The 23,403-nt window shown below is 44.9% G+C and overlaps 1 protein-coding gene across 3 annotated transcripts in view; it reads left to right on the forward strand.

The window, feature by feature from the left end:
- Nucleotides 1-576: 576 nt before the first annotated feature.
- GAREM1 (GRB2 associated regulator of MAPK1 subtype 1) overlaps nucleotides 577-23,403 on the forward strand; it is an 88,365-nt gene continuing 65,538 nt past the window's right edge. For 2 of the 3 annotated variants that reach the window (XM_065753440.1, XM_065753441.1), the window contains exons 1-2: nucleotides 577-717; nucleotides 20,413-20,553. In XM_065753440.1, the coding sequence (XP_065609512.1) occupies nucleotides 597-717; nucleotides 20,413-20,553 (262 nt within the window). In that variant the 5' untranslated portion in view covers nucleotides 577-596. Of the gene's footprint in view, nucleotides 718-20,412; nucleotides 20,554-23,403 lie in introns of those variants that run through there. The other variant, XM_065753442.1, reaches the window with a different exon arrangement.

A 23,403-nucleotide genomic window follows, 5' to 3' on the forward strand; every position in this document is an offset into this window, starting at 1 on the left:
AAGAACCTCACTACGCTAAACATGCAGACTGCTAACTCTGAGCATAAACGCACACAAAGACTCTCAGCGCGGTGTCAGCTCCGTGCCTGCAGCGAGCCTCGAACCCGGGTCCTCAGCGCCGCACGGCTCCGGGCGGCAGCTCCAGGTGCGGGGTCGCGCAGCGCCCGCTCCCACCTGCATCCCTCCGCCCCGCCCCTGCACGTCGGGCGAGCGGTCGGAGGGTGGAGTGAGAGGGCCGGGCCGGGCCGGGCGGGCAGCCCGGCACTTTCCTTTTCGGAGCGGGGAGGAGCGGCAGCTGCGCAGGCGTTGCTCGCACCCTGTTGATTAGTCAGTGCCGGGATGGCGCTTCCTGGGCCAGGCGCGGCGGCGGGCGGCCCCAGCCGGTGCCGGGGGGCGGCGGGAGCGGCGTTGTCCGCCCGACGGGCCTCCCCCTCCGCCTAGCCCGGCATGTCCCGCGGCGGCAGCCGGCGCTGAGCTGCCTTCCCCGCTTCCCTCCCTTCCGCCGCCGTCCCGCCGGGTGGGAGCCGCTCCGCCGGCGCTGCCCGCCCGGCTCCTCTCCCCTCCGCGCCGCTGCCCTGCCCGGGCCGGGCGGGAAGATGGACCCCGGCCCCTCGCTGGGTTTCAGCCTGAAGGACGTGAAGTGGAGCGCAGTGGCCGTCCCCCTGGACCTGCTCGTCAGCACCTACCGCCTGCCGCAGATCGCCCGGCTGGACAGCGGTGCGTGAGGCGGGCGGCGGGGCCGCGCGGGGCTCGGGCCGCTCTCACCCCACCCGCTCCGGGGTCTGCCGCGGGGCTCCGGTAGCGGCCAGCGAAACGCGACGGGCTGCGGGGGCTGCTCGGCCCCGGTTACAGCGGTGCGGCAGCGCGATGCTGCAGCAGGGCCGAGGGAGGGGGAGTATGGCACGGCAGTGCCGGGCACGTCGCGTGTCACCCTGTCACCGCTCGCTGGGAAAGCTGCGGGGCTGTGACAGCGACGGGAGACGCGAAGGAGGCGGCGCGGACCCCGGGTAACTTTTTGCGGCTGTTCCCTTGCGCGCCCACCTGCGCGGGTCGCGGGGTGCGTGTGCCTCCGAGCGGGGCAAGCAGAGCCGGCCCGGCGGGCGGCGGTGCCCGCAGCAGCATCAGCACGGCCGCTTCTGCGGAGCGCACGCTGATGCTCCGCGACAGCGTTGCACCGTGGCTGTCTGAAGCGGTCTTGCTTTCCCATCCCTGAAGGAGCGGGATAACTCCGAATTCGGAGAAGACGTCTGGGCTCCGCACTTCGTTAGAAGCGGCCCCGCGGTCGCTCGGTGGAACGGATCGGAGCTCTCTGAAAGTTTTCTGTTCGTTTGAAAAGCGGGCAGCGTGTGCCGGGCAGGACTCGGGGCTGGGTTATTGCTTAACTGCAGTTCCCAGAACCCGACGGCAATCCCAGCCACGGCTTTTTGACTTTGTCCCTTGGTTGTGCGGCACGCTTCCCCAGCCTTTGCCCGGAGCTGCCGTGCAGGAGCCGGCTACGGAAAGCTGCTCTGCCATTTTAGCTGCAGCTGGCTGTTCTTCGTGCTGCCAGACCTACGTTGTCCTGCGATAGTGGCAAAGCTGCTGCGTGGAGGAGATCCTCCTGTGGTAGTAGCTCCTGTCCCTGAAGCAGCCAAGATGGCCTCCACTCACTGCACTTCAGGCTATCAATTCACTTGCGATTCCTGGCAGCGGTTCAGGCTCTAACAGGGCACATGTATTGATGACTTACTGATTTCCCTCTCTCGTCTGTCAGGCTGCTTCTCAGCCTCTCTGCTCCCTCTTGAATCGCTCCCTCTGGAGGGAGCTGGGAGTGCTCTTTGGATGCTCTGAGGTGAGCAGTCTTTTCCCCTCCACCTCCTTTCTGGATGTGTCTCTGGAGGGTGTCATGTGACAGACCTTGTGAGAAGAATGTCCCGTAAGTGTTGCAGAGGCAGAGATGTTGCTGGTTTTGTGCAAGGGCTGCTTGTCCCCTGTGCACACCCGAAGCACAGGTACTATGTAGGTGGGTGCAGGCAGTCCTGGGCTCGGTGACCATGTCCTGGGATGCCCAGACAGAGGCGGCTGCTGCAGGGAACCGGCAAAGGCTTTCAGGCCTGCTTTCCCTCCTTGCACAGATGCACCTTGTAGCTTAAGGGACTGCAGATGGCAGACAGATCAATATTTTATAAAGATCTCAGACGCCGTGGTCTCAGTGGTACGAAGACTACGCTTTCCCTATTTTCAAGGGAAGATGTCTTGCAACAAGAGGAAGTAGGCATGAATCAGCACGTGGAGTCCTGAGGAGATGAGCTGGGAATGTTCAGTGTGTTGGCAGGTGACCGGAGCAGCTCCTGTCCTGGGTGCCTGCCCTGTGTACCTGTCTTTGTCCTGCAAAACTTCCAAGTAGATCTCTGTCAGACTTTCTTGATGTGATACCGAAGGAAGTGCAAAATCTGTTTCAAATATGTGTAATCCTATGCCTCAGGCAGGTTAGGGTACAGCTCTCATCTCCACACTGCTGAAGGTACAGCTTGCAGGTAGTCACAAGCACATCAGAGCTGTACTGGTGTGGAGGTGGCCTGGTCTGTTCCTGAAGTGCTGAGATCCTGTTGAGGTTGGTGTTAGCACCATCACGTGTGGTGATGTCTGTCTTCAGGCACAGTCAGACTTTAAAAGGACAAGGGGAGACAGCTTTAAACTAAAAGAAGGACAGTTATGCTAGATGTTAGGGGGAAATTCTTTACTCAAAGGGTAGTTAGGTACTGACACAGGCTGCCCAGAGAAACTGTGGGTGCCCCATCCCTGGAGGTGTTAAGGCTGGACTGAATGGAGCCCTGGGCAGCTTCATCTGGTGGGAGGCAGCCCTGCCCAGTGTGGGTGTTGGGACGGTATTATCTTTGAGGTCCCTGCCAAATGAAGGTGTTCAGTGATTGTGTCTTCATGGCTGGCTGCTCTGTCCTAGCAGCTGATTGTTTTTCAGCCTGGTTGTCTGATCATTGTGAGGTGCTGGGATGGAGTTCATTTCTTGCATAGGACCAGAAAGTAGAGGGGAGCCAAGAAGCTGGAGGTGTATTTTCATCACAAGTGACATGCTTGCTGCATTGTTTCTGTATTTTTTAATGGAGTTTAGTGCTCCGTGGATAATGCTTTTAGATGATAAACACACAAGATCTCCAATTTTTCCACTGGTGCCTTACCTTCAGGCCTTGCAGTTGGAAGGGGGGAGAAGAGCTATGATGAATGTGGTTTCATGCTTGGAGTTAAGATGTGCATCTCCTGGAAGAGTGCCCTTAAGTAGTTCAGTTTGATTTCTTGACAGGATGAAGTTATGAAATATTGATGTGCACTAAATTTGGTCCTCTGTAAGAAGGGAGAATTTTTCTGGATGGTGTGGGATAAAGGAGGAGTGGAAGGAAGTGATCTCTTGCTGCATCAAGGTGCAGGTGGGAGCAGTTAGGCAGAGCTGCCTACCCTATCTATCCTGAAATGGTAAATTTGTCAGTGTCTGGTTCTCAGGTGGGGTTCTAGGACTCTTTAGTTGGGTTCCAATTAACCTTTCAGGCACAATGTTAAGTTTTTGAGATGACCTTTTTGAAGAGGGTCAATGCCTGTGTGTTTGAGTCAGCTTTGTGTCTTAATGTTTTTTCTGGTGAATGTGTTAACACCAACTGAACGAGTAGAGCAAATGGTGTCGCCCCTGAGAGGAATGTTTTTCCAACATATATAACAGCTTAAATGTTTCCAGAGGGCAACTCAAATACAGAGCTTCTAAACGAGTACTTAGCACCATCCCGAAGAAAATGAAAGAGCTGTATATGCTGCTGTAGTGTGGAGTGGGCTGTTTCAGAAGAAGCAAGAGCCAGAGAGCTGTCAGCGAGCACACTTTGTGCTGTGCGTTTCCTGCCCCTCTCCTCCCTGTGCTCAGGGTTGTGTTGTCATAGCACGTCCCAGCTCAGTGACACTAAGACCTTTGTGTGGGGTCAGCTGGGGAAGATGACCCCTGGGAACATGCAGCAGACAGGGCTCATGTCTGGGCCTGGCTCTGTCGTTATGGCTGGAGGTGTGTGTGTAGCTGGTCTGAGAACAAGCAGGTGGATGCACGGGGTGGCTTGGGATGGCTGTTTTTGATAATAAATAGCAAAGGCAAAAAGTGAAAACATGACTGTTTTCTGCTAATTTGTAATGCTGAAGTGAAGGTGAGTGTGATTATTTCTACACACTACATTTTTTGGTGATTATTTTTCTAGGGTAACTTTGGAGGGTAAAGGAGAAGTGCTATCAAGGTTAAGATCTGGAAAATGTTGTTTTGCATAGAGCTGACCTTCAGGCCGAGTGTTTCCCTGTAAGCTCACTGCTTGCTCTTGTGCTTGGTGGGACTCCCTTTCACTCTGCCACTGCTGCTGTGTAGCCAAAAACCAGACTGCCAGCAGAGAGCTGTGACCCATGGATCAGCTGCTAAGAAATCGGGGGTCTCATGTATGAAGTTTCTCAGATTAAGAGGGCATGTGTTCCTCTGATGCAACTTCATTTTTTTTTCCACAAGGAATGAAATTATTTGTACGTGCTCTAATAATGTGTTAGGGAAACACACTGGAGAGATCAGATGTGGTGACACTTGGCTGGGCTGGGGAAGCCCTCAGCTGGTGAAGTGATTCCCTGCTGTGTGCTATGAAAAAAACAGCAGTGAGTTTTTCTGGAGGATCACTACAAGCCATTAGGACTAGAAGGAAATTATTTTCCATAAATATGTGGTTACTTTAAGGTGAAATGACAGAAATAGTGGCCATAAAGAAGGAAAAATCTATGTAATAGGCAGCAACCTTTTTATAAAAGTGATTCTGTAGTCCTGACAGAACTCCTGTGAAGAGCAGAGCTGGGGTGAATAGTGAGCTTGTGCTGCTCCTGCTCCTGGGGATAAAGAGATTTTATTTATTGTAAGCATTCAGGTTCCCTTTTTCTCTCGCCTTTTTACAACCTTTCCCTGTGATGTCCTTGTGTTCCAGCACTCTCAGTGTTCTGTTGTTTCCTGTTGCACATTATTGTGGGGTTTATTCCAGTTCTAAATACATTGAAACTGATCACCCTCACAGCTTATCAAAGAAGGTCGTGGTGAAGAGAGCATTGTGGCTGTGTACATAATGAAAATTTTATAATGTCAGTCCACAAATGCGGGTTATCTGTGCAGCCAATGCTTGGAAACTACAAAGAATCTTATTCTTTTTATTCTGGGTGCTGCTGCCCCTGCTTTGATTATCCTGAATGACCTCCTCCTCTCAAGAAGCCCCTGCAGTGCACCTCAGTAGCATGCTGTTGCTGCGAGTTATGTGGGGGTAGGACGTGGCTTTCAAATAGAGCAAAAGAGGGACTTCAAATGTGCCAGATGCTGTGATCTGACCTCCTGCTCATGGTGTGTCTCACTGCTGTGTGCTGTGTTGGTAGGTGTGCACATAGACTAAATTTTGATTTTATGTAACTTACCCATCCTGAAATATGTTATAGCCACATGGCTTGATTTCTTCTTGAGGTGCTGAGCAGCTTGGAAATTCCAGTTGCCTGTAGTATGTGTTCTGCCACTGTAGTAAAATCTCAGAACCATCTCCTTGCTTCCTCCTTATGGTCTGCTGTATTTCCACCAAGACAATCAAATGATTTTTTTCTTTGTCGTTGCTTTCTTTTTCTTTTCCCCTGTTGCTGGAGATATGTTCCAGGAACATTTTAGTGAAAAAGCTTTTAATTCATTTAAAATCTGCAGCTACCGAATGATGTCTGTGAAGATTATAGTGCCCTGCTGGAGAATGGAGTCCAGTAGCTTGGCAACACCTGCTCCCAGGAGTACCACTGGCTTCAAATGAGGCAAATAATTGTTCAGCAGCTTACCTTCTTTACACCTGAAATCTATTTTTTTTTTTTTTTGGAGCTACTTTCGTATTTGGCAGTGGCTTCAATGACATATAGCTTTTAGATATGGCACAAGATGTAGAGAAAAGAGTTAAGGTGTCCTAAACAGTTGGTAGAACCCTCAGTCTTAGAACAGATGAGGTGCAATGAATCATATGCTGTTGCAAAATGTGGTAGTGAGGAATGGTACATGTGTAGGAAAGAAGGGCTTTGTTTCTTAAGCTTTGTCTGTAAGTGCTGTTCTGGGACTAGGTGTTCCTGCTACAGTGACTGTACGGGTTGGTGCTCCCTGAAGCAGCACTACAAAGACAACCCAAGGAAGCATGCCAGGAAGCAGCACAGGAGGAGTTGGACAACATGGTGCGTGGTGCCCCAGGATCCTGTGCACGTTGTGAGCTGCGTGTTCCCATTGTTCCTGCAGTGGTTTGTCAGCAGCACGGGGCATGGGTGTTGCTGTGTTTCCTCTTGGCATTAGGAGTAACAAGTCGTCTGGATTAGGGAAGCTTAAGTTCCTCCCCTATAGGAAAATATGCATCATCTTAGTGTGCGTTGTGTATGACTCAATGAACAACCTGCTGAAAACTCAGCCAATGAGTCTGAAATTTGTGCTCTGAGTTGTGTTCTCCTTCGCAATTAATTTCATGTAGCGTTTGTTGTCTGCTTTCTTCATGCCAGTTGCAGTATGAGAAGCTTGTGGAGCCAACTTCACTGTGGCTTCTCATCTGTGAGGTACATCTACTAATTTGAGCAACTGACACCATAATTTAAAGGCATGGCTCAATTCTATATTTCTCTTCTGTGTGAGCACGTTGAAGGGTCGTCTCTGCTGAGCACAGGGCCGTGTCTACCTTGGGGTTGTTGTGTTGGTGTGCACATCAGCATAAAAATCCTAACACTGTGGCTTTGCCAGTATGCCAGCATACCTGGCTGAGGCCTAGCACCAGCCAGCAGAGCTGCTCTGCGCTAGTAAGTGCCTCTGGCATGGCCCCATTGGGACTGGGGCAGGCAGAGTGTGGAGTCCTGCCACCTCCTGTGCTCTGCCTTGGTTTTCAGTTTGTGTTAAGGAGGAATGAGAAGCCTGACATCTGGTTCCCAGACCAGGTCCCTCATGTGGAGAGTGATGAGTCTGAGCCTTGCGTGAGCAGCAGTGGCCCAAGTGTGGTGCTGTGCAGGGGCACGTTGTGTGAGGCTGTGGCTCCATGCTGTGTCCTAGGGCATCTAGGGCAGTTGGAGGAGGATGTAACTAATTGGACAGCCTAGGGAGCACCAGCCCTAAGCTGTTTATTCACAAGATGTTTTCTGCACTGCTGGTAAAGGGAAAAAAATGAATACATGATTTCTCCTGCTGGATAGTGTAGAGAATTGTTGTGAGGCCTTGAGAATCCCAAGAAGATAAAATAATGTTCTCTCATGGTTGATTTTGTTTCTTTTCTTGGGTTTTAGGTTGCTGTTTGAGCTGCACACAATAGGTGCCTCTCAGGGATAGGATGTTTCAAGGGTTATCAGACAGACTCAGCAGGTGAGGAAGCTGCTTGTGATCTTTTGGCAAGTGCTGTTAACCACAAGGAGTGACCCATAACTGCATAATAGTTCTCATCCTTAAGGGCAGTTCAAGAACATATTCTCAACTCTGTAGCAGGTAGATCTACTGAATTATAAATTCAGGGCTCCATGGTGCAACAAAGACAAGGATCTCCTCAGAAGAGTCCAGCAGAGGGCTACAAAGATGATAAAGGCCGTGGAACACCTCCCTTATGAGGGAAGGCTGAGAGACCTGGGTATGTCCAGCCTTGAAAAAAGACTCAGAGGGGATCTGATCCATATCTATAAATATCTAAGGAGCAGGAGGCAAAGGGACGAGGCTGGACTCAGCAGTGTGTGGTGATAAGATGAGGGGAAATGGCCACAAACTGAAGCAAAAGAAGCTCCACACAAATGTGTGTGGAAACCTCTTCCCAGTGCAGTGACGGAGCAGTGGCACAGCTGCACAGAGAAGTGGTGGAGTCTCCTTCTCTGGAGTCATTCAAGACCCGCCTGGACGCCTACCTGTGCAACCTGGGCTAGGGAGCTGCTTTGGCAGGGGGGCTGGACTTGATTTCTAGAGGTCCCTTCCAGCCCCTACAATTCTGTGATACTGTGACAGTAAATTAAACTACTAATGTTGTGGGTTATTGTGGTCTTGGGTCAGGTGTTTGTGGTGATGCTGTAGAGTTGCATGTTACTGGCCTCTTTACAGGAAGATTTCTTCAGAGCTCCCTAGGAAAAGATAGAAGTGATCAGCCTCTGAGACTTAGAAAATCTTGCAGTACGAATTTGCCTTTTAAAAATGTTTGCTTTAAAACTTAATTGTCCCCTTTCCTGAAAAAAAAAAAAAAAGAGGGACTCCATGTCCAAGATTGACCTGAGAGTACAAGTGGAGAAAGGTAGCTGTGTGTATCTTAGGCAGTCATTTCCAAGCTGTTCCTCCTGGCCTTGTTGAGTCTGTGCCTTTTGTTTGGCTGCTGAGCCTCGTACTGTTTTGTTGGACCTGAACAGTTATCCAGTGATATTTCCAGGGGTGCTCTAAAGTAAAACACTCAGTACTGCGTAGAAATAACACATAGAGTGCTGCATGAACCTCCTCCACGTTTTCTTTTATCCTCTCTTGCTTTGAGATAGTACAGTCCTCCCTTTCACCTCTTCCAGTGTTCCTGGTATACTGTTGGCTTGTAGTAATCCTTGCCCACTTGTTATGGGATGTGACTAGCTGGGAGGAGAATTCAATGTGTGTAAACCAGTTTCTCTCTTTGCTGAGGGATTAGTTACTAGAACATTAAATTGTTCTCCTTTTATCTTAACAGCCCTGTTCAGGCTTCTATTTAAGAGGTCAAAATGCCCCTTTTCTTCTCTGAAGGAAGCTATAAAAATGTGTATTGGCTAATTTATGTGATCATATCTGAGGTGTTTGTCATTCTGTTATGGCCAGGCTTTTTTTTCTGCTCTTATCTCCAGAAGTGAAATCTACATTATACTTACAGTTAAAAAATATTGAAAGCATCGGTGTGCATGTGAATCAGGGAAATATTGGGATTGTATATGAATGTACAAAATGTGACTTGTTCCATCTGTGTGTTATTGCCATCGCTGAACCCAGGATGTGGCTGGAGACAAGTAGCAAAGCTGCCATACCATTGCAACTGAATGTAGGGCAGTCCAGAGATTAGATCATCCCTGTTGTGCGTTTTATGGGTTGTATTGTCAAATATCGTTTGTGTTCCTGTCAATATAGGACAAAATATCTTGAGACTGAATAGCCTGCGGGCAAGGATAAATTATTCCTCAAGGGGAAAGTGGGGCATGATGGGTTCTCATTCACTGTTATTTCTGTATGCAGCTCAGCGAAAGTAGCTTTTCCTCTTCACAGGAGGTACTTTCTTCTTTTTGTGCATTCATAAGATGATTAAAGCTATTATCAAAGCAACATTACTCTCTTATCCCATATGTTTTACTAAAAACAAAGCTTTTGTTATGTACCTTCCCATTTGTGCAGATTTTTCTGAAACAATGAGAATTAATTACACTCGGCATTGGGACTGTTCTTGGTCACGAAAGAACAGGGTGCAGCCCTGCTTGCATCTGTAATGCTGGTATTCCCATTCTGCTCAGATACTCTTACTGTACAGAACGTAACCGGAATGAGCACGTGCCTAATTACTGTTGAACACCTGCAATTTCTATGCATGTATGTGGTCAGCCTGTCGTGGAGGAGGCATCACCCTGTCGTTAGTGGCGCTTGAATTTTACAAGCTGAAGCAGGAGGGGTTGCGCTGCTGGAGCTGCCATACAGAGAGCAGCCCCCCAGCACCAATTAGTGCGCATCAATTAGCGCCTGCGCTGTATCTGACAGCATGGGGACCGGGGCCAGGCAGCTCGGAGAGCAGCCAGCGGGCATCCCGGCTGCAGAGCGGAGCTGAACTTCTGCTTGCTCCCAGCTGTTTTTATTACATCCCTACCCTGCTGCAGAAATCGCAGGCAAATTAAAGTGCAATGATGAGCTCTTGCAGAGCCAAAGAAAACTATCCTTGAGGAGCTCCTGCATTTTTGGCTACTTTATTTTTAATTGGGAGTTTGTCCAAGATGCCCTAAGTTCAAACAGGGATCACTGCCATGCAGCACAAAGGAGCATAGTGTCTCTTTAGGACTTCGGCTGTATAATGAGAGGGCTGAGCATGCTTGCTTGGCTACTGTTTAAAAAAGATCATCTAATTATAAATCATTGACAATAGGCAGTTCCCCAGCTCTCATGCTGTGCCCAGGAAAAGTCTGAATGAATAGGCAGCTTTTCTGTCTGCCAGGGCGATCTAGAATCACGTTCTGGATCTCACAGCCATGGTGTTGGCAGGGTCAGTGGTTGTTTTTTTTTTTTTTTTTTTGCGGGCATCCTGAACAGGGAGCACCAGCCAGACCTCCCTGAGTGGACTCCAACCATCTCATCTGGGAAGAGGGGCTCCTTGGAGCAGCTAAAATTTGGCGTGTCAATAAGAGCAACCATTTTGTTGCTGTGCTTGGAAATAAACAGGAGGCCAGTAGAAGCACACAGTGCAATACTAACTGCTGACCTCCCACCTTTTAAGTATTAAGTTTGTCCAGCTAGGCAGCTGATGTTAAACAGGCTCTTGGAAGTGCATCCTCTGGTGGCCTTCACAGTATTTATGGATGCTTCTTAGAAGGAGCTTTCTAGCATAAGGAATGCTTGCCTCTGGTAAGGGAAAACTTCAGCTCTCTTAATGAGGTATTTAAAGGAGCTGGTTTGGATGGCAGCACGCTGCTCAGAAATCCCATTAGTGCTATGGTTTTCTTTTGGTCAGGTAGTTTTGTCATTCCCTTTATTGCTAATGATCAGTTACTGGTCTTAATTTCTGGACTTGGTGCTCTGACTGGACAAATAAATGCTTTAATTCTCTTTTCCTCGAGTTTTGCAATGAGAATTCAAAATGGAAAATAAACTGAATCTATACATAAATTCCTGTCTCACTTTCTCTACAGTAGCACTAAAGTAGGCTGGAACCTGTGTTGCATGCAGTGAAAAGTTATTAAGCTTTCTTGTTCACAATGCTTCTGATCTGTAATTGTTCTATGCATCTTTAACATGACTATACATCTTTAACGTGAGATTCCTTGCTCTTAGAGCTTCAGATTTGTGTTCTTAGGTAACTCCAGAATGGATTTATTTTCCATGAGAATCTCAGGGTTTTGGTTTTTTTTTTAATTAATTGGGTGATTCACTGATCAAATATCTTCGTTTTTTCCCTTCAAGTCTGAGATACCATGAGAAATGATAGGCCCTGTTTTACATGCTGTGGGGTACTGGGGTAGTTGAAAGAATTGTTGGGCCTTTCTGCAGTGGTTTGTAAGTAACTGGGGTGATGGATTGATTTGTTGGACCAATCTTACAACCAAATCTATAACGTGGATAAATCTGTAGTTACATCTGATAACGTTCAGCATTAATAAGAGTAATTACAACAGTGACAGAAAATCACTGTGTTTTGGAATGCAAATGTACTGCTGTTTTTTTTCCCCAGTGTGGGAGTGGAGAGCAGGCTGTGTTGAAAGATGTGCTTTGACTTGCTTGGCTTGAGTTCATAAAAAGTAAGGTTTCTCATTCTGGGTTGTTTGTTCTGAAAGCCTGAAATGAATGCAAACAAAACTCAGTGAAGTCTGAGTTGTTAGCCTTATTCTTTTTTTCCCTACTAACTTTCACACGAACATGTGTCACGGTGCCAAGGTTGCTGAAGTCAGTAGAGCATTCCTCACTGGAGGCATTGGCACCAATGTTCCACTCGGCATTGGTATTAGGTATTTGTGCTCCTCCTCCCTGCAGTGGGTTGAACAGGTTTTTTGGGACTTGCTGAGATGATGTCTGTGTATTGGCAGCTAGAGTAAAGCTTGTATTGGAACAAACCGGATTTTTCAGTGGATTAATCTGTCCCATAGCTTTATAACAAGATTATGGTTTATGCTGATTTGTTGCAACAGTACTGGTATATCCAGTTGTTCCAATAGCAAAATGTTAATCCTGAAGAAATAAGCCTGACTTCTCGCTGTCAAGCAGGGAAAGAACAGGGGGATGGGAGGCTGTTTCTCTCTTGCTGGGTATTAGTGGATGGTAGCTTGAATTCAGCATCAGTTGTATTGAAGCTGTTTGATTCTATCTGGCTCTTGCAGAAGGATTGGAGATTGTGGAAGTGGAGTCTTGTCTGCTTTCACTTGATTGTGAAATATTTAATGGTCACCCAAAGCGGTGTTTGATCACAGTGCTGTGAGGCTGAGGGATTGCAGAGATGCACAGACATACACAGAGCGCAGCGAGGAGCGATTCCAGTCTGTGGGTTAGGCTGTCATTGCCTCTTGTTTGCAGATGTGGTCAGTGAAACAAAACGGAAGTCCTGCTGCTCAGTCACCACTGAATACTGTCACGGTGTGGTCAGCTGCAGCCAGCAACAGTTGTTTCGTCATGAGAAAACTTTCTGGGGTGGCTCATAAGGTGGAAGGGCCCAATGTCGTGGGCTGGGCTGATCCCATTGCCCATGGCCTCTGGAGACCAACAGGCTGAATCATAGCTTGACCAATGGCACATGTTTTTCTACTAATTTCACATGATTAACCCTACTTCAGTTGCTATTTTTACCTTAATTTTGCAAAGAAATATGTTTGTTTTAAAATAAAAAGTTTTATACTGTCAGGAAACCTTTCATCTACTGAAAAATGTGAGTCTGTTCAGTTAGTGGCACTTCAAATCAATATTACATTGTATTTCTTTAAAAAAAAGAAAAGAAAGGTTATTTGGGAATTTCAGTCATGCCAAATACTGGCTGACCCAGGTAATAGGAACCAACACAAACGAATGTGCTGCTGGAATGAAACAGTTAGACAGAAACATATTTAAAACTGCTCAGCAGATGGAGAAGTAAAGCTAAAAAGTGAGATGGATTATCAGTACCCTCAGATGTAACTGTAATTTTTATTCCCCAATCTTTGTGTCACTATTCATAAGGTTATGGAGCTGAGGACAGAGTCTTCTACTGTCATCCTCTATGCTCATACACAGATGAGACCACTGTCAGGCTTTCTGAATGAATTGGCTCACTTTAAATTAAAAATTTAGTATACTATTCTGTATAGCCTAGAGATGATTAAATGTTAATGCTTTTTTTTTTTTTTTTCCCCCACATTGATGCTAGAGATTACAATGTTTACCCTTCTAAGTCGCTGGCTGCCTGAATTTAGGTTTTGTGTGATCCACCTCCATGCAAGTTTTGCTTTTCTTTAACCAAAGAAATGTATCTGATCAGCTAAATAATTTTTGTTGTTTTTTTTTTTTTTTTTGGGGTGCCCAGGTGGAATAACAGGGCTGATAATGTGGAAGGGCTTTCAAGGAAGGGTTTTTGTTTGCTTTCCTGGCAGTAGCAGTATTTTCTACAATTCAGTGCTCTCTTTACTTCTCTTCCATTGCACATTTTATGCAACAGTAACTCTTCAAGTATCTGTTCAGTCCTAGTGAGGGGAAAAAAAAAACAATTTTCAACCCTTATAGATCCGTAGTGTTGCTGTCAGTGGGATACTTCACGTACTAAATTTCTTGTGAGATTTTTTTTTCATTTGTTACAGTGGTCTGATTTTTTTCATACGAAATCATACTGCAGCTTCAAAATGGAAAATTTGGATGTTGTTCTCATCCTATTGAACTTCTTTTTGACCTACGTTTAGACCAGTGCAAGTTTTACTTTTGTTGAAGCAATAGCACTAGCAGGCTGAAGAGCTCACTGAGATTTGACTCAGTAACCAAGCACACCACCAAAGGTTAAGTAAGCAGATGACCCTAGCAACACTTACTCTTTGACATTTGCTGAGATATATCTCTATAGGTGTATACCCAGCAGATATTCTGGAGTGTAATGCAGCGTGCATGGTAAAAGAAAAACAAAACAAGTTGTTTCTTCTCTCACCTTCCTTCACGGTTTGGGTGGAAGTTACTTGCCATGAGGAGGAGTACTTTGGTGAGCAGGCTGTATGATCTGATAATTAAAAATAAAGTTCATATTCAGAGTTAACAAGAAGCTTGTGTTTTATTTCCTGAAATATGAATTCCACACTCAGTGTTATAAGAGAAGAAAGCTTTAAGTATGGGAGGAGAGGCAACTGTTCTGCTAGGGTAACACAACTGTGAGCTGGAGATGAAAGACTAGATGCTGCTAGTGTTGGGGTAGATTGTGGGTCAGGTGGATCTGTCCTGTATGCTGGTGCAGCTTCAGTCTGTCTGAAACAAAATGACCATGAGGTTATTTCAGGGAAGCTGACACTTCTAAAGGAAAAAGGACATTTGCTCATCTGTTCCTTTCCTGGCCTCAATGACAGCTGTCTTTGGATGGTCATGTGTAACGGTGCTGCAGGTATCTGATTAACTAATAGAATGCAGTGAGCTCGTTTTTAAGTTGTTATGGTCTCACTTCCTTTGCTTCTCCTCCATTGCATGTTTTAAAGCCAGGGAAGAATGTTTAGGAGTGAAGGCTTGTGTCCTGTGTGAAATAATTCACACTACTCTTAATTTAAACTCTTATTTTAAATAGGTGCTAAGCCTCAAAGGTACTAGAAAATGGGCTGCCTGGAGTTTCAGTAGCTCACTGTCATCTCAAAGGCCAAAGGATGCTGTAGTACTTACCTTGGCCCTAAGCCCTGCTGATGCCTTGGAGGCTGCCTTTGGAAGGCTGCAGTTACCTGTGGAGCTCACAGATCCTCTTTTTGCCAAGCAAGGTGAAGGCTGTGTGCGTAGTGCCAAAGTTAATGGGAGTACTGGGGTCTGTTGGATGTTCCTGTCCTGCCCTTGTCTCTTCAGGTGTGCTGTCTCATCCGAGCTGAGCCCTCTCCTTCCCACCTTTATAAGGGAAACTCTGTGCTTGTGTTATGAGAGGAGCTTCAGCTTATAGCTGCTGTGAATCTTCCAGCAAGCGAAAAAGGAAGTTTACCCTAGGATGCTACCCCTGTAGGAACTGTGTGGCTAGCAAATGTTTGTAGAGACACAAGTTGGCCTTTTCAAAAACAAGACAACTCTTACTAGTTGACTGGTGTACAGTGTTGTAGATTCTTTCTTTTAACATGGCAAAGCATTGTTGGCATTTATTTGTGTTATCAGTATGAACTCCCTCTGACCTGAAACATCTCTCTGCACAGAGCCAGGAAGGTCATAATACTGTCTTTTTTTTTTTTTGTGAACAGTGGATTATAATTTCATTTCATCCTGGCTGGAGCTGTGCTTACCATAGAATGATATTGAGGTGTATCTTAATGCATGGCTTGTTTGGCCCTCAGCCAGGAAATGAGTCTCTGCTGCTTGACCAGTGCAGCAGATACTGCATTAGTGAGGAAGGCTCCTCAGTGCTATGATATCATGTTAAATAAATAAGAACCTCACTTCTCTCTTTCCCAGTTTTTCTCATTACTTTGTTTTCTGTTAGTTTCTGGTCATTGCAAAGCAAACCTTGTTTGTTAGTTTTCCATTGTAACACCAGCCACATGCTGACAGATCTTCCTGCTCCTTCCACAGAGCTCACCTGCCTGGGCAGCTGCCTCTCCTGCTCCTTGAATTAACCCTTCAGTCTCAGCAAGTGTTAGTTACAAGCTTGAGTGGGAGAAAAGTTGGAGTTACTCATTTGTGTGGAGCTTTTGTAGTTACCTGTCTGAGTGCCTACTGAAAGGATTTCTAATGTTCCTGAGGTTTTCCTCTATAATGATTTGTTATGTGACTGCAGAACATTAGGTGGGATAATTAAAGCCCGCCACCTACTTAACTCATCAAGGAAGCTTGGGTGATGCACTTAATTGTACAGCAGCTGTTACCTGGCTGCAGACAGAGTTCAGACTTGACAAAAACACATGGTACAAAGTCTTGATGAATTGTCTCTGGGGTTTAGCACTTATCTTCTTCACTAGCTATTTCACAGCAACAATCTTATTTTTGTCATGAGTTCTTAGTTATTTTTTGTATTTTCTTTTTGTTCCAGGAAGAGCAAATTCTGCTTGCTTGAACTAAAGTGCAAAGGAAAGTGTTTAGCTCTATTTACAATCCTCCCTGATGAATGAGATGAGAGGAATGTCTTCCTAACCATCTTCCTGGCAGGAGAAGATGGTATCCAGTTCATGTACAAACGGTATCTGTTAACATTGCTGGTACCTTGTGTGGACTTCCTCTTTCTATTCTAATGTCCCTAGACGCGATGCTTATGCTTTAAGGGACTGATACAAACTCTTAGCCAGGATGACAAAGTGTGTGGCATTTTAAAATGTTTATATTCTTGTAGGTGGACACTTATTTTTAGCAGTGTAGTTTCTGTGAGTGAATGAGTCATGTTGGTCTACATGTTTTGCAGTAACTTGAACGTCAGCTTCTCAAAACTAGAGTGAGAATCCTGGAAGTTTTTCTTGTTTGTTTTTTCCCCATTTGTTTCATTATTTTTCTTTAGTGGTTGATGTTGAAAAGTCACTGCTATCTTTGGTATATGAGAATACGTGGAACCATCGCAAATTCTCTTGTACGGAAATGAATGGGCCAAGTATTAATTGTTGATCCAGGAGGTGAATAGGAGACAGGAGAGCTCAGGCCCTTCAGAACTGGAAGGTCTGCTGTTCTAATGGAGTTTTACCTTAAATGTTTGGAAATTGAGAAAGTCCAGATGAACGACAAGTACACATTCTCAGAAAGTGGTGGTGACAGCTCATGGGAAGGTCAGTGCTTGCTTTAAAAAATGTATGCCATTTTTTAATGCTTGTATGCCATGGCTTTGCCATGGATAAACTCAGGCCCGGCACATAGCCAGCCACTGTTTTCTCATCTGGTTCTGTAAAGTGGCAGGTGGAGCAGAATCTCATCTCTGAACTTGTGGATTGAGGTATCCTGCTCCTGGCCTTGCTGCCATTTTTAACTGTTCATCTGAAGTTGGAGTGTGTATGATGACTGAGCCAAGATTCAGCAAACACTGGATTATACAGTTCTAGTACTGGAAAGAATTGTGAAAGGAGTATTGGCATTTAATGTAGGTGGTATTTAATAAGCATAAGAGTCTTGATTAAGTGATTATCTTTTTTTCTTGTTAGTTAACTGTACCAATGTTTGAAGAATTTTCCTTTCGAGGTCAGCATTCCCTCTCCAGTTGCTCTTTAACAACGGCAGGCTTTTATTTGCAGTTCTTAGGAGCTGCATGGATATGAAGTCTTGCTAGTCATGCAGCTAAAGAGCAGTGGTGTCTGATGTGAAAGAATACACAAGTAGCTGTATGTAGATGTAGCACTGCATCAGCGGTGGGTGGTGAAGTAGCTTGCAACTTGTTCCTGGTCACAGTGCTCACAGGATGACAGCTTGCTTAGGAACACATTGACTGACTTCTCAGTTCAGAGGTGTGAGGCTTTTATTGTAAGGATGGGTGTCAGTGCTTTATTAGGTTTTACATGCTGTTAGCAAATCATGGGCTTCTTAGTCTTGGGCATTATTATGAATAAAGTTGACTCATGCTTTGGAAAGGTAGTGACCTTGGGGAGGTGTGGGGAAACGTGATAATTCCTTGCTTCTGACTTTTATTTAGGGGAAAGAACGAACTCAAGTATTTGCCTGTAGATTCTTTGTAGTGGTATAATTACACTGCAGGCATTTGGGGTGGGGAGGAGAGGGCGAGATACAGCTAATCCATATTTGATCATAAGAGACAAAACTGTTGGTGAAGATGAGTGACCTGTATTCTGATTTCTCATGGAGTCTGATTTTATGTAAGCAGCAGTGTAGGAGTATGTTGAATAGGTGAGAGACGAGTTGCATAGTTTGTGGATGTAAGGACTGCTGACTTCTCTCCCGTGTGTTAAAATGTGATTAATGAAAGGCTTGCATAACCTGTGTTACTAAGATGGGGGAAAATCAGATTGGATGCATGTGACTGTGTTGCAAGGTATGGTTTGCTGGGAAAAGTATGAAGGGCTACACCTGGGTGTGCTTGGGCCAGAACCTGAGAAGTGTAGCCTGGTATGGAGGTGCCGCCAGCCTGAAGAGAGGAAGCTGGTCTAAAGTCACTGGCAAGTAGTAGAAGGAATTAGAAAGAAGAACATGCATCACCATGTTCTGTTCTCACTCATATTTGATGCTTCCTTGTATTTCCCCATAGTGTGGAGGCCATCATTAGCCAGATATTTTGGCTAATCCATTAATCCCTACAAGGAGCAACTTCCTCCAAAGCAACCCCAGCAACTCGGCTCACCCTTGGCTACAGAATCACAAGGCATGCTGGTGCCAGGCCTGCCTGCTGTGCACGTCCACCTTTCTGCTCTGTTCCAGCTTCCACGGTGAAATACAGAATTTGTTTCCAATTTAATCTCTTCAAGTGAATGGTTGTTCTAACAAGAGTTGTGGTTTCCAAGATTCTGCTTAAAAAATACTACTTCCATCTGCGGAGTTAATTAAGTAGTCACTCTTGGGCCTGCCTTCAAAATACCTTTTTATACTCACCTGTCCCACCCAGTTTTAGGAATAACCACTTAAACAGATTGTGGCTTGTGAGCCGTGTCTGGAAGCTCCTTTTTGTAATGCGTGTATATGTTATTTATTTATTTTTACTGAAAACACCTTTCTCAGACTCCTCAAGGACAACCTATACTGTAATTATTTCCCTGCAAATCCTGGATGTAGAAATCGGGCTTTCTCTAGGTAATGGTCTGAAATTATAACTACAAATTGTAAGGCACAGTAAAGTGTACCAGAGGAGCTTTGTCTTTTCTTCAAAATCTGATTACTATTGTCAATGAAACCAGTAAAATACTAGTTCTTCCCTTAGGTGTCATTGTTTTTATTTTTGTTGTGGGATGGAATAATTGCTTGTTACCATGGGTTATAGAAAACGTGAGTTTAAGACTCTGAATTGAAACTGAGTTTCAAATAGACCATATATTATCATCATGTTTCCCCCCAGAATTATAACTGTTTGCTGGAGTAAGCTGAGGAGTATTTTTGTGCCTATTGTGAGTTGCCTTGTGAGCAGAGAACAGAAGATGCTCAAAGTCAGTGAGCAGGAGCTGGCACTCAGCAGATGGCCTGCCAGGCTGCACTGCCTTGGGACTTGGAAACCAATTCCTGAAATGATATGCCTACTTGCAGTCCAAGTACTTTTTTTTTTAATAGAATTTAACAGCCCGTGGAACAGTGGACTCCGTGAGGTCCATCTCTTGGGCTCATCACACTGGGTTGGAGTGGACCACTGGAGATCCAGTCCAACCTCCCGTTAAAGCAGGTTCCCTGCTGTAGGTGTCATAGGAAAGTGTCCAGGTAGGTTTTGAATATCTGCAGAGGAGGCTCCACAGCCACCCTGGGTAACCTGCTCCTGTGTTCCATTGCTCTCACAATAAAAAAGTTCTTACTCGTGTTCAGATGGGTGCAGACTGCAACTCAGGAAGTGTCGTTGCCCCTGGAGCGTGCAGTAATCATTGCACATGTTGGAAAAGCTTGCCTAGTGTGGGCAAGAAAAACCTCAAATTTCTCTCATTTGCAGGGCCTGAATAGGGAGTTGTCTCCTGCTTGAGACCAAGTCTTATTTTTCCTCTGAGTTAAGAACGTGGGATGGCAGTGCAGGAATGCTGTTATGAGCTGTAGTATGTAAAGGAAATGGGTTTTCTCCATACTTGATTCCACGGGTGAACTACTAGCTTGAAATTTGACTGCAACAGCAGAGAGTAGGTGGGAGAGGGCAAAAGGCAAATGTAAGGCTTGGTTATTTTTTGACTTGTTTTGTGTCTGCTCGGTGTTCCTTAAAATTCATTTGACTGCTTTCAAGACACTTTGAGGAAAGCTGTTTTCTCTGTGTCTGCAAACAGGACTGTATGAGTGAAAGAGCAATCTTCACTGAGGGATGATTGTTGTGTGTCTTAACTTTTTTTCTTCCTCTCAAGCAATGGGGTTAAATTTACACATAGAGGAATAGCTAGTGGCTTGCAAAGGGGTAGAAGGACAGAGCTGCAAGTGAGGTACCCAGGTGCTTAAATAGTGATGAAGAGAGTTTGGTTTCTGGTGGCTATTGGTTAGGGTAGTGCTGATCTTTTAGCCTATGGAAATGTGCTTTTCTCCTCCAAAATCTAGTAACGGATAGGTTTTTGTGTGAATTTCCTTAATTTAAAGATTGAATTCTCACATATATGTTACTAAGTGAGATAGGCAGACATAAACAGGAATATGAAAAATCTGTTTAAGCAGAAAGCTGACAAAGTAGTCTGAGAGCCATTGCTGAGTAATCAAGAGTACATCTCTGTGGTACTTTGTATTCAGGCACAGGGTTGTTCTATATTTATTTTCTTTAAGATAAAGTGCTTACCTTGCAAAATGAATACCGTTTAGAATTGCAACTTAGTTAACTGGATTTCTTTAATGTCTGAAAAATAAATAGTAACGCGAATACAATGCCTGTTTTGAAGTCTTCCTTATTCTATAGGCAATAGGTGTAATTTTAAAATCATATATCTGTTTTTCAGGAGAAACTGTAGAAGGCCTTCGTGAGAGTGATTACCTCCTGATTCATTCGTGTCGGCAGTGGACAACGATTACAGCTCACAGTCTGGAGGAGGGCCACTACGTCATAGGGCCAAAGATAGAAATCCCTGTACATTATGCAGGTAAAGCTGTTGTTAACCTGGAATACAAATTCTTCAGAAATATAGTTTCCAGAAAGTTCTCTGACATTAAACTCCTCGCTTTTGTGAACTTGCCTGCATTTTTTGTCTCATATTGATGTGTAGTGAAGGTACTTAGTAACTACATGGTGGACTCTGATGCTGCCAAAGGAATGTCACAGAACTGAAGAGTGCTAACTCTTCAACAAGAAGTACTTCAAACTAGTGCTTGAATGCTAACATCTGAATGCATTTAGAAAGATCTTTTGTATATAAAAACAAATTTATTCTGACATGGCATATGGTACAGCTGTGTAAGGTGGTGTTGAGTGAGCACTCAGTGCTGCATTGTGCAGTGCCTCATGGCATGCTTTTGGAATCCAGAACCACATGTGAAAGTGACAGTCTTCAGTATTAGGCTTGTGCTCCCAAATGCAGTTACACTTCCAGCTCAGGAACTATCTTGGGCATCTGCTCTACTGTAAGCAGTTAAAAGTCTCTGTGATGGGAGCACTCCAGAATCATTAGCTTCTCAGAGGAGGATGTGCTGCTTCCAAAAGGTAGGACGTTCAGCTGGCCAGGGCCCTAGGAACTTGCTGGCACAGCTCTCCGTTTGCATCCAAGAACTTTCCATCTTTGTAGAAAACACAAATAGAACAATTGACATACATACTGTGTTTATGGATTTCAGCTGTAAGTATTTAGTTCTAGAGGTGGGATTTTATGTCCGCAGACAGCAGTGCAGTTAACAAATATTTACTGCCAAGTTTTGGATTCTATCACTGCTGCTTTTTTTCCAGGCTGCAGCTTCAAACTTCTGTCAAGACGTTATTGTGAACATGCAATTGGCATTGCTTCTTGTACTGTCAACCAGAAACGTCCTTAGACTTCGAACATAACTGTTAAAAATGATCTTTTCAGCTTTAATGAAATAAATTTTCCTTTCCCCACAGTGAAATCTTAAAGTAGCAAATTGCAGTGTGATTTTGGTCGTTCTTGTTGAGTCAAAAGGGAATTGGAAACTGATTTCATTCTCCTGAGGTTTTGAGTTTACATACTGCAAAGTCATCACTCACATATATAAATACTAGTATAGCATAAATCCGATTTTGCTACTTGATAAAATCAGATTTTGGTACACTTATTAAACCTAAATACAATAAAGCCTAGTTAAAGAAGGAAAAGGCTGCATTTTACATTTATGTGAAATCTCATTACTGCAACCTCTGTTCCACAGTACTGCTAGCAGTTGTTTCTGTACAGTGGGAAGTCTGACGTGGTTAATTTTTGCTGTTCCTGTAAAACAGCAGTCATATATGACAGCTGTTACTTTAAGCATTCCCTCTTGAATACTCTTTCCAGTCTGCTTGTCTTTAGCTAAAGTTAATGTAGCATTGTGTTCAGTTTTCATGTAATTAAAAACAAATGGCTAACGTATTTCTGATTCCTACAACAGAAAAGGTCTTCATGTATTTAGAATGAAGAATAGATCAAAATTATTGTCCTGATAGTGTCCTGTCTTAGTGTAAGAGAGCAGATGCCTCCCAGGTAAACCATTGCTGCTTACAGGTTTGGGTGTCCTTTCCTTTTGTCAAGACCTGTCATTCACATTTGGTACTTCTAACGAGTCCTTACCTGCTCTCTGTTTTGTTATGTCTCTGGTACTATGTTCCTAATGTTAAATTTCTGTTCTAGAAAAGAGTGGGTACTGAAGGCCATTGCTAGTGTTGGTGAGCAGATGCAGTGAAAGAAAAAATGCTTTGGGATGAGTTGGCGGCATTGAAGTTACTTTGCCCCAGATATTTGCTCCCATTTTTCATCACATTGTAACAGGACCTTATTATTGCACTTTATCTCTGTTTTGCGACTTGTGGTTCATTTCCACTCAAGTCTGTTAGAGGCTTCTTCCCTCCTGAGAGCAAAGCTGTTCCCTCTAGGTGATTTTTATTAGTGTTGTTGCTTGCTAGGATTGTCTGAATAAAGTTGACACGCTATCTACCATTATTTTTTTTTTTCTAATCAGCTTTGTCGAGGGTTTGGAGAGAAACAGCTCTTGCATCAGTGCTGCTGTCGGTGTGTCCATGTGAGGCAACCAATAAAGAAAATACTTCTATTAAGACACTAGAAAGTAACACCCTACTGCAGAGTGTACCCTGTTGTAACACATCCGGGGTGTTGGAAATACTCTTCCCGTGACCTCATGCCTCCCAGCCACAAAGTGAAGGTGTTTGATTACTAATACAATGCAATCACTTGTGCCCTGTCTGGTTGCTTACCTAAGTATACCGATAGCTTTCTTAATGCCTTTGAAATGAAGAAATACAACACCTTGTCATGTGAGCCTTCCCCAGGTGGGGCAGCTGGTGAGAATGAGTCAGACATCTCTTCTCTGCTTTTAGAACCAGTGTAAATGAACATCCTACCGAAACCTGTTTCTACTAGTTGGATTTGTTAATCACAGAGCACTGCCTGATAGGCCTGTTCCTCACTGCATCCTGTTAACGAGGAGGAAGACACTCTGCAGATCTTCTCAAGAGTGAACTTGCCTTTGCAGCTGAGGAGCAGGAGACATTAACATTCAGCAGCAGCAGCAGTTTCCATCTCCTGTCTCTAACACAACTGTGCAGTACTGCCTATCCCACTGTTGCCTGCTCTGGGGTACTCACAAGTTGGATACAGGGAAAAGAGTGTTCTGAAGTGTGGTGCCAGTATGTCATCTCCCATCTGTCTTTAGATGTTGGCAACAGCTGCTTGTTGATCACCCTTGGATCTCTTCTATCTGAGATGTGGAGGAGTGCGGCGATGCAGAACACTGTTAGATGTTTAGCAGCATGTTAGTGCTTCTCAGAGTAT

Source organism: Cyrtonyx montezumae, unplaced genomic scaffold (assembly GCF_038088225.1).
Source record: "Cyrtonyx montezumae isolate F1298 unplaced genomic scaffold, pur_monq_1.0 scaffold_8, whole genome shotgun sequence".
Lineage (NCBI taxonomy): Eukaryota > Metazoa > Chordata > Aves > Galliformes > Odontophoridae > Cyrtonyx > Cyrtonyx montezumae.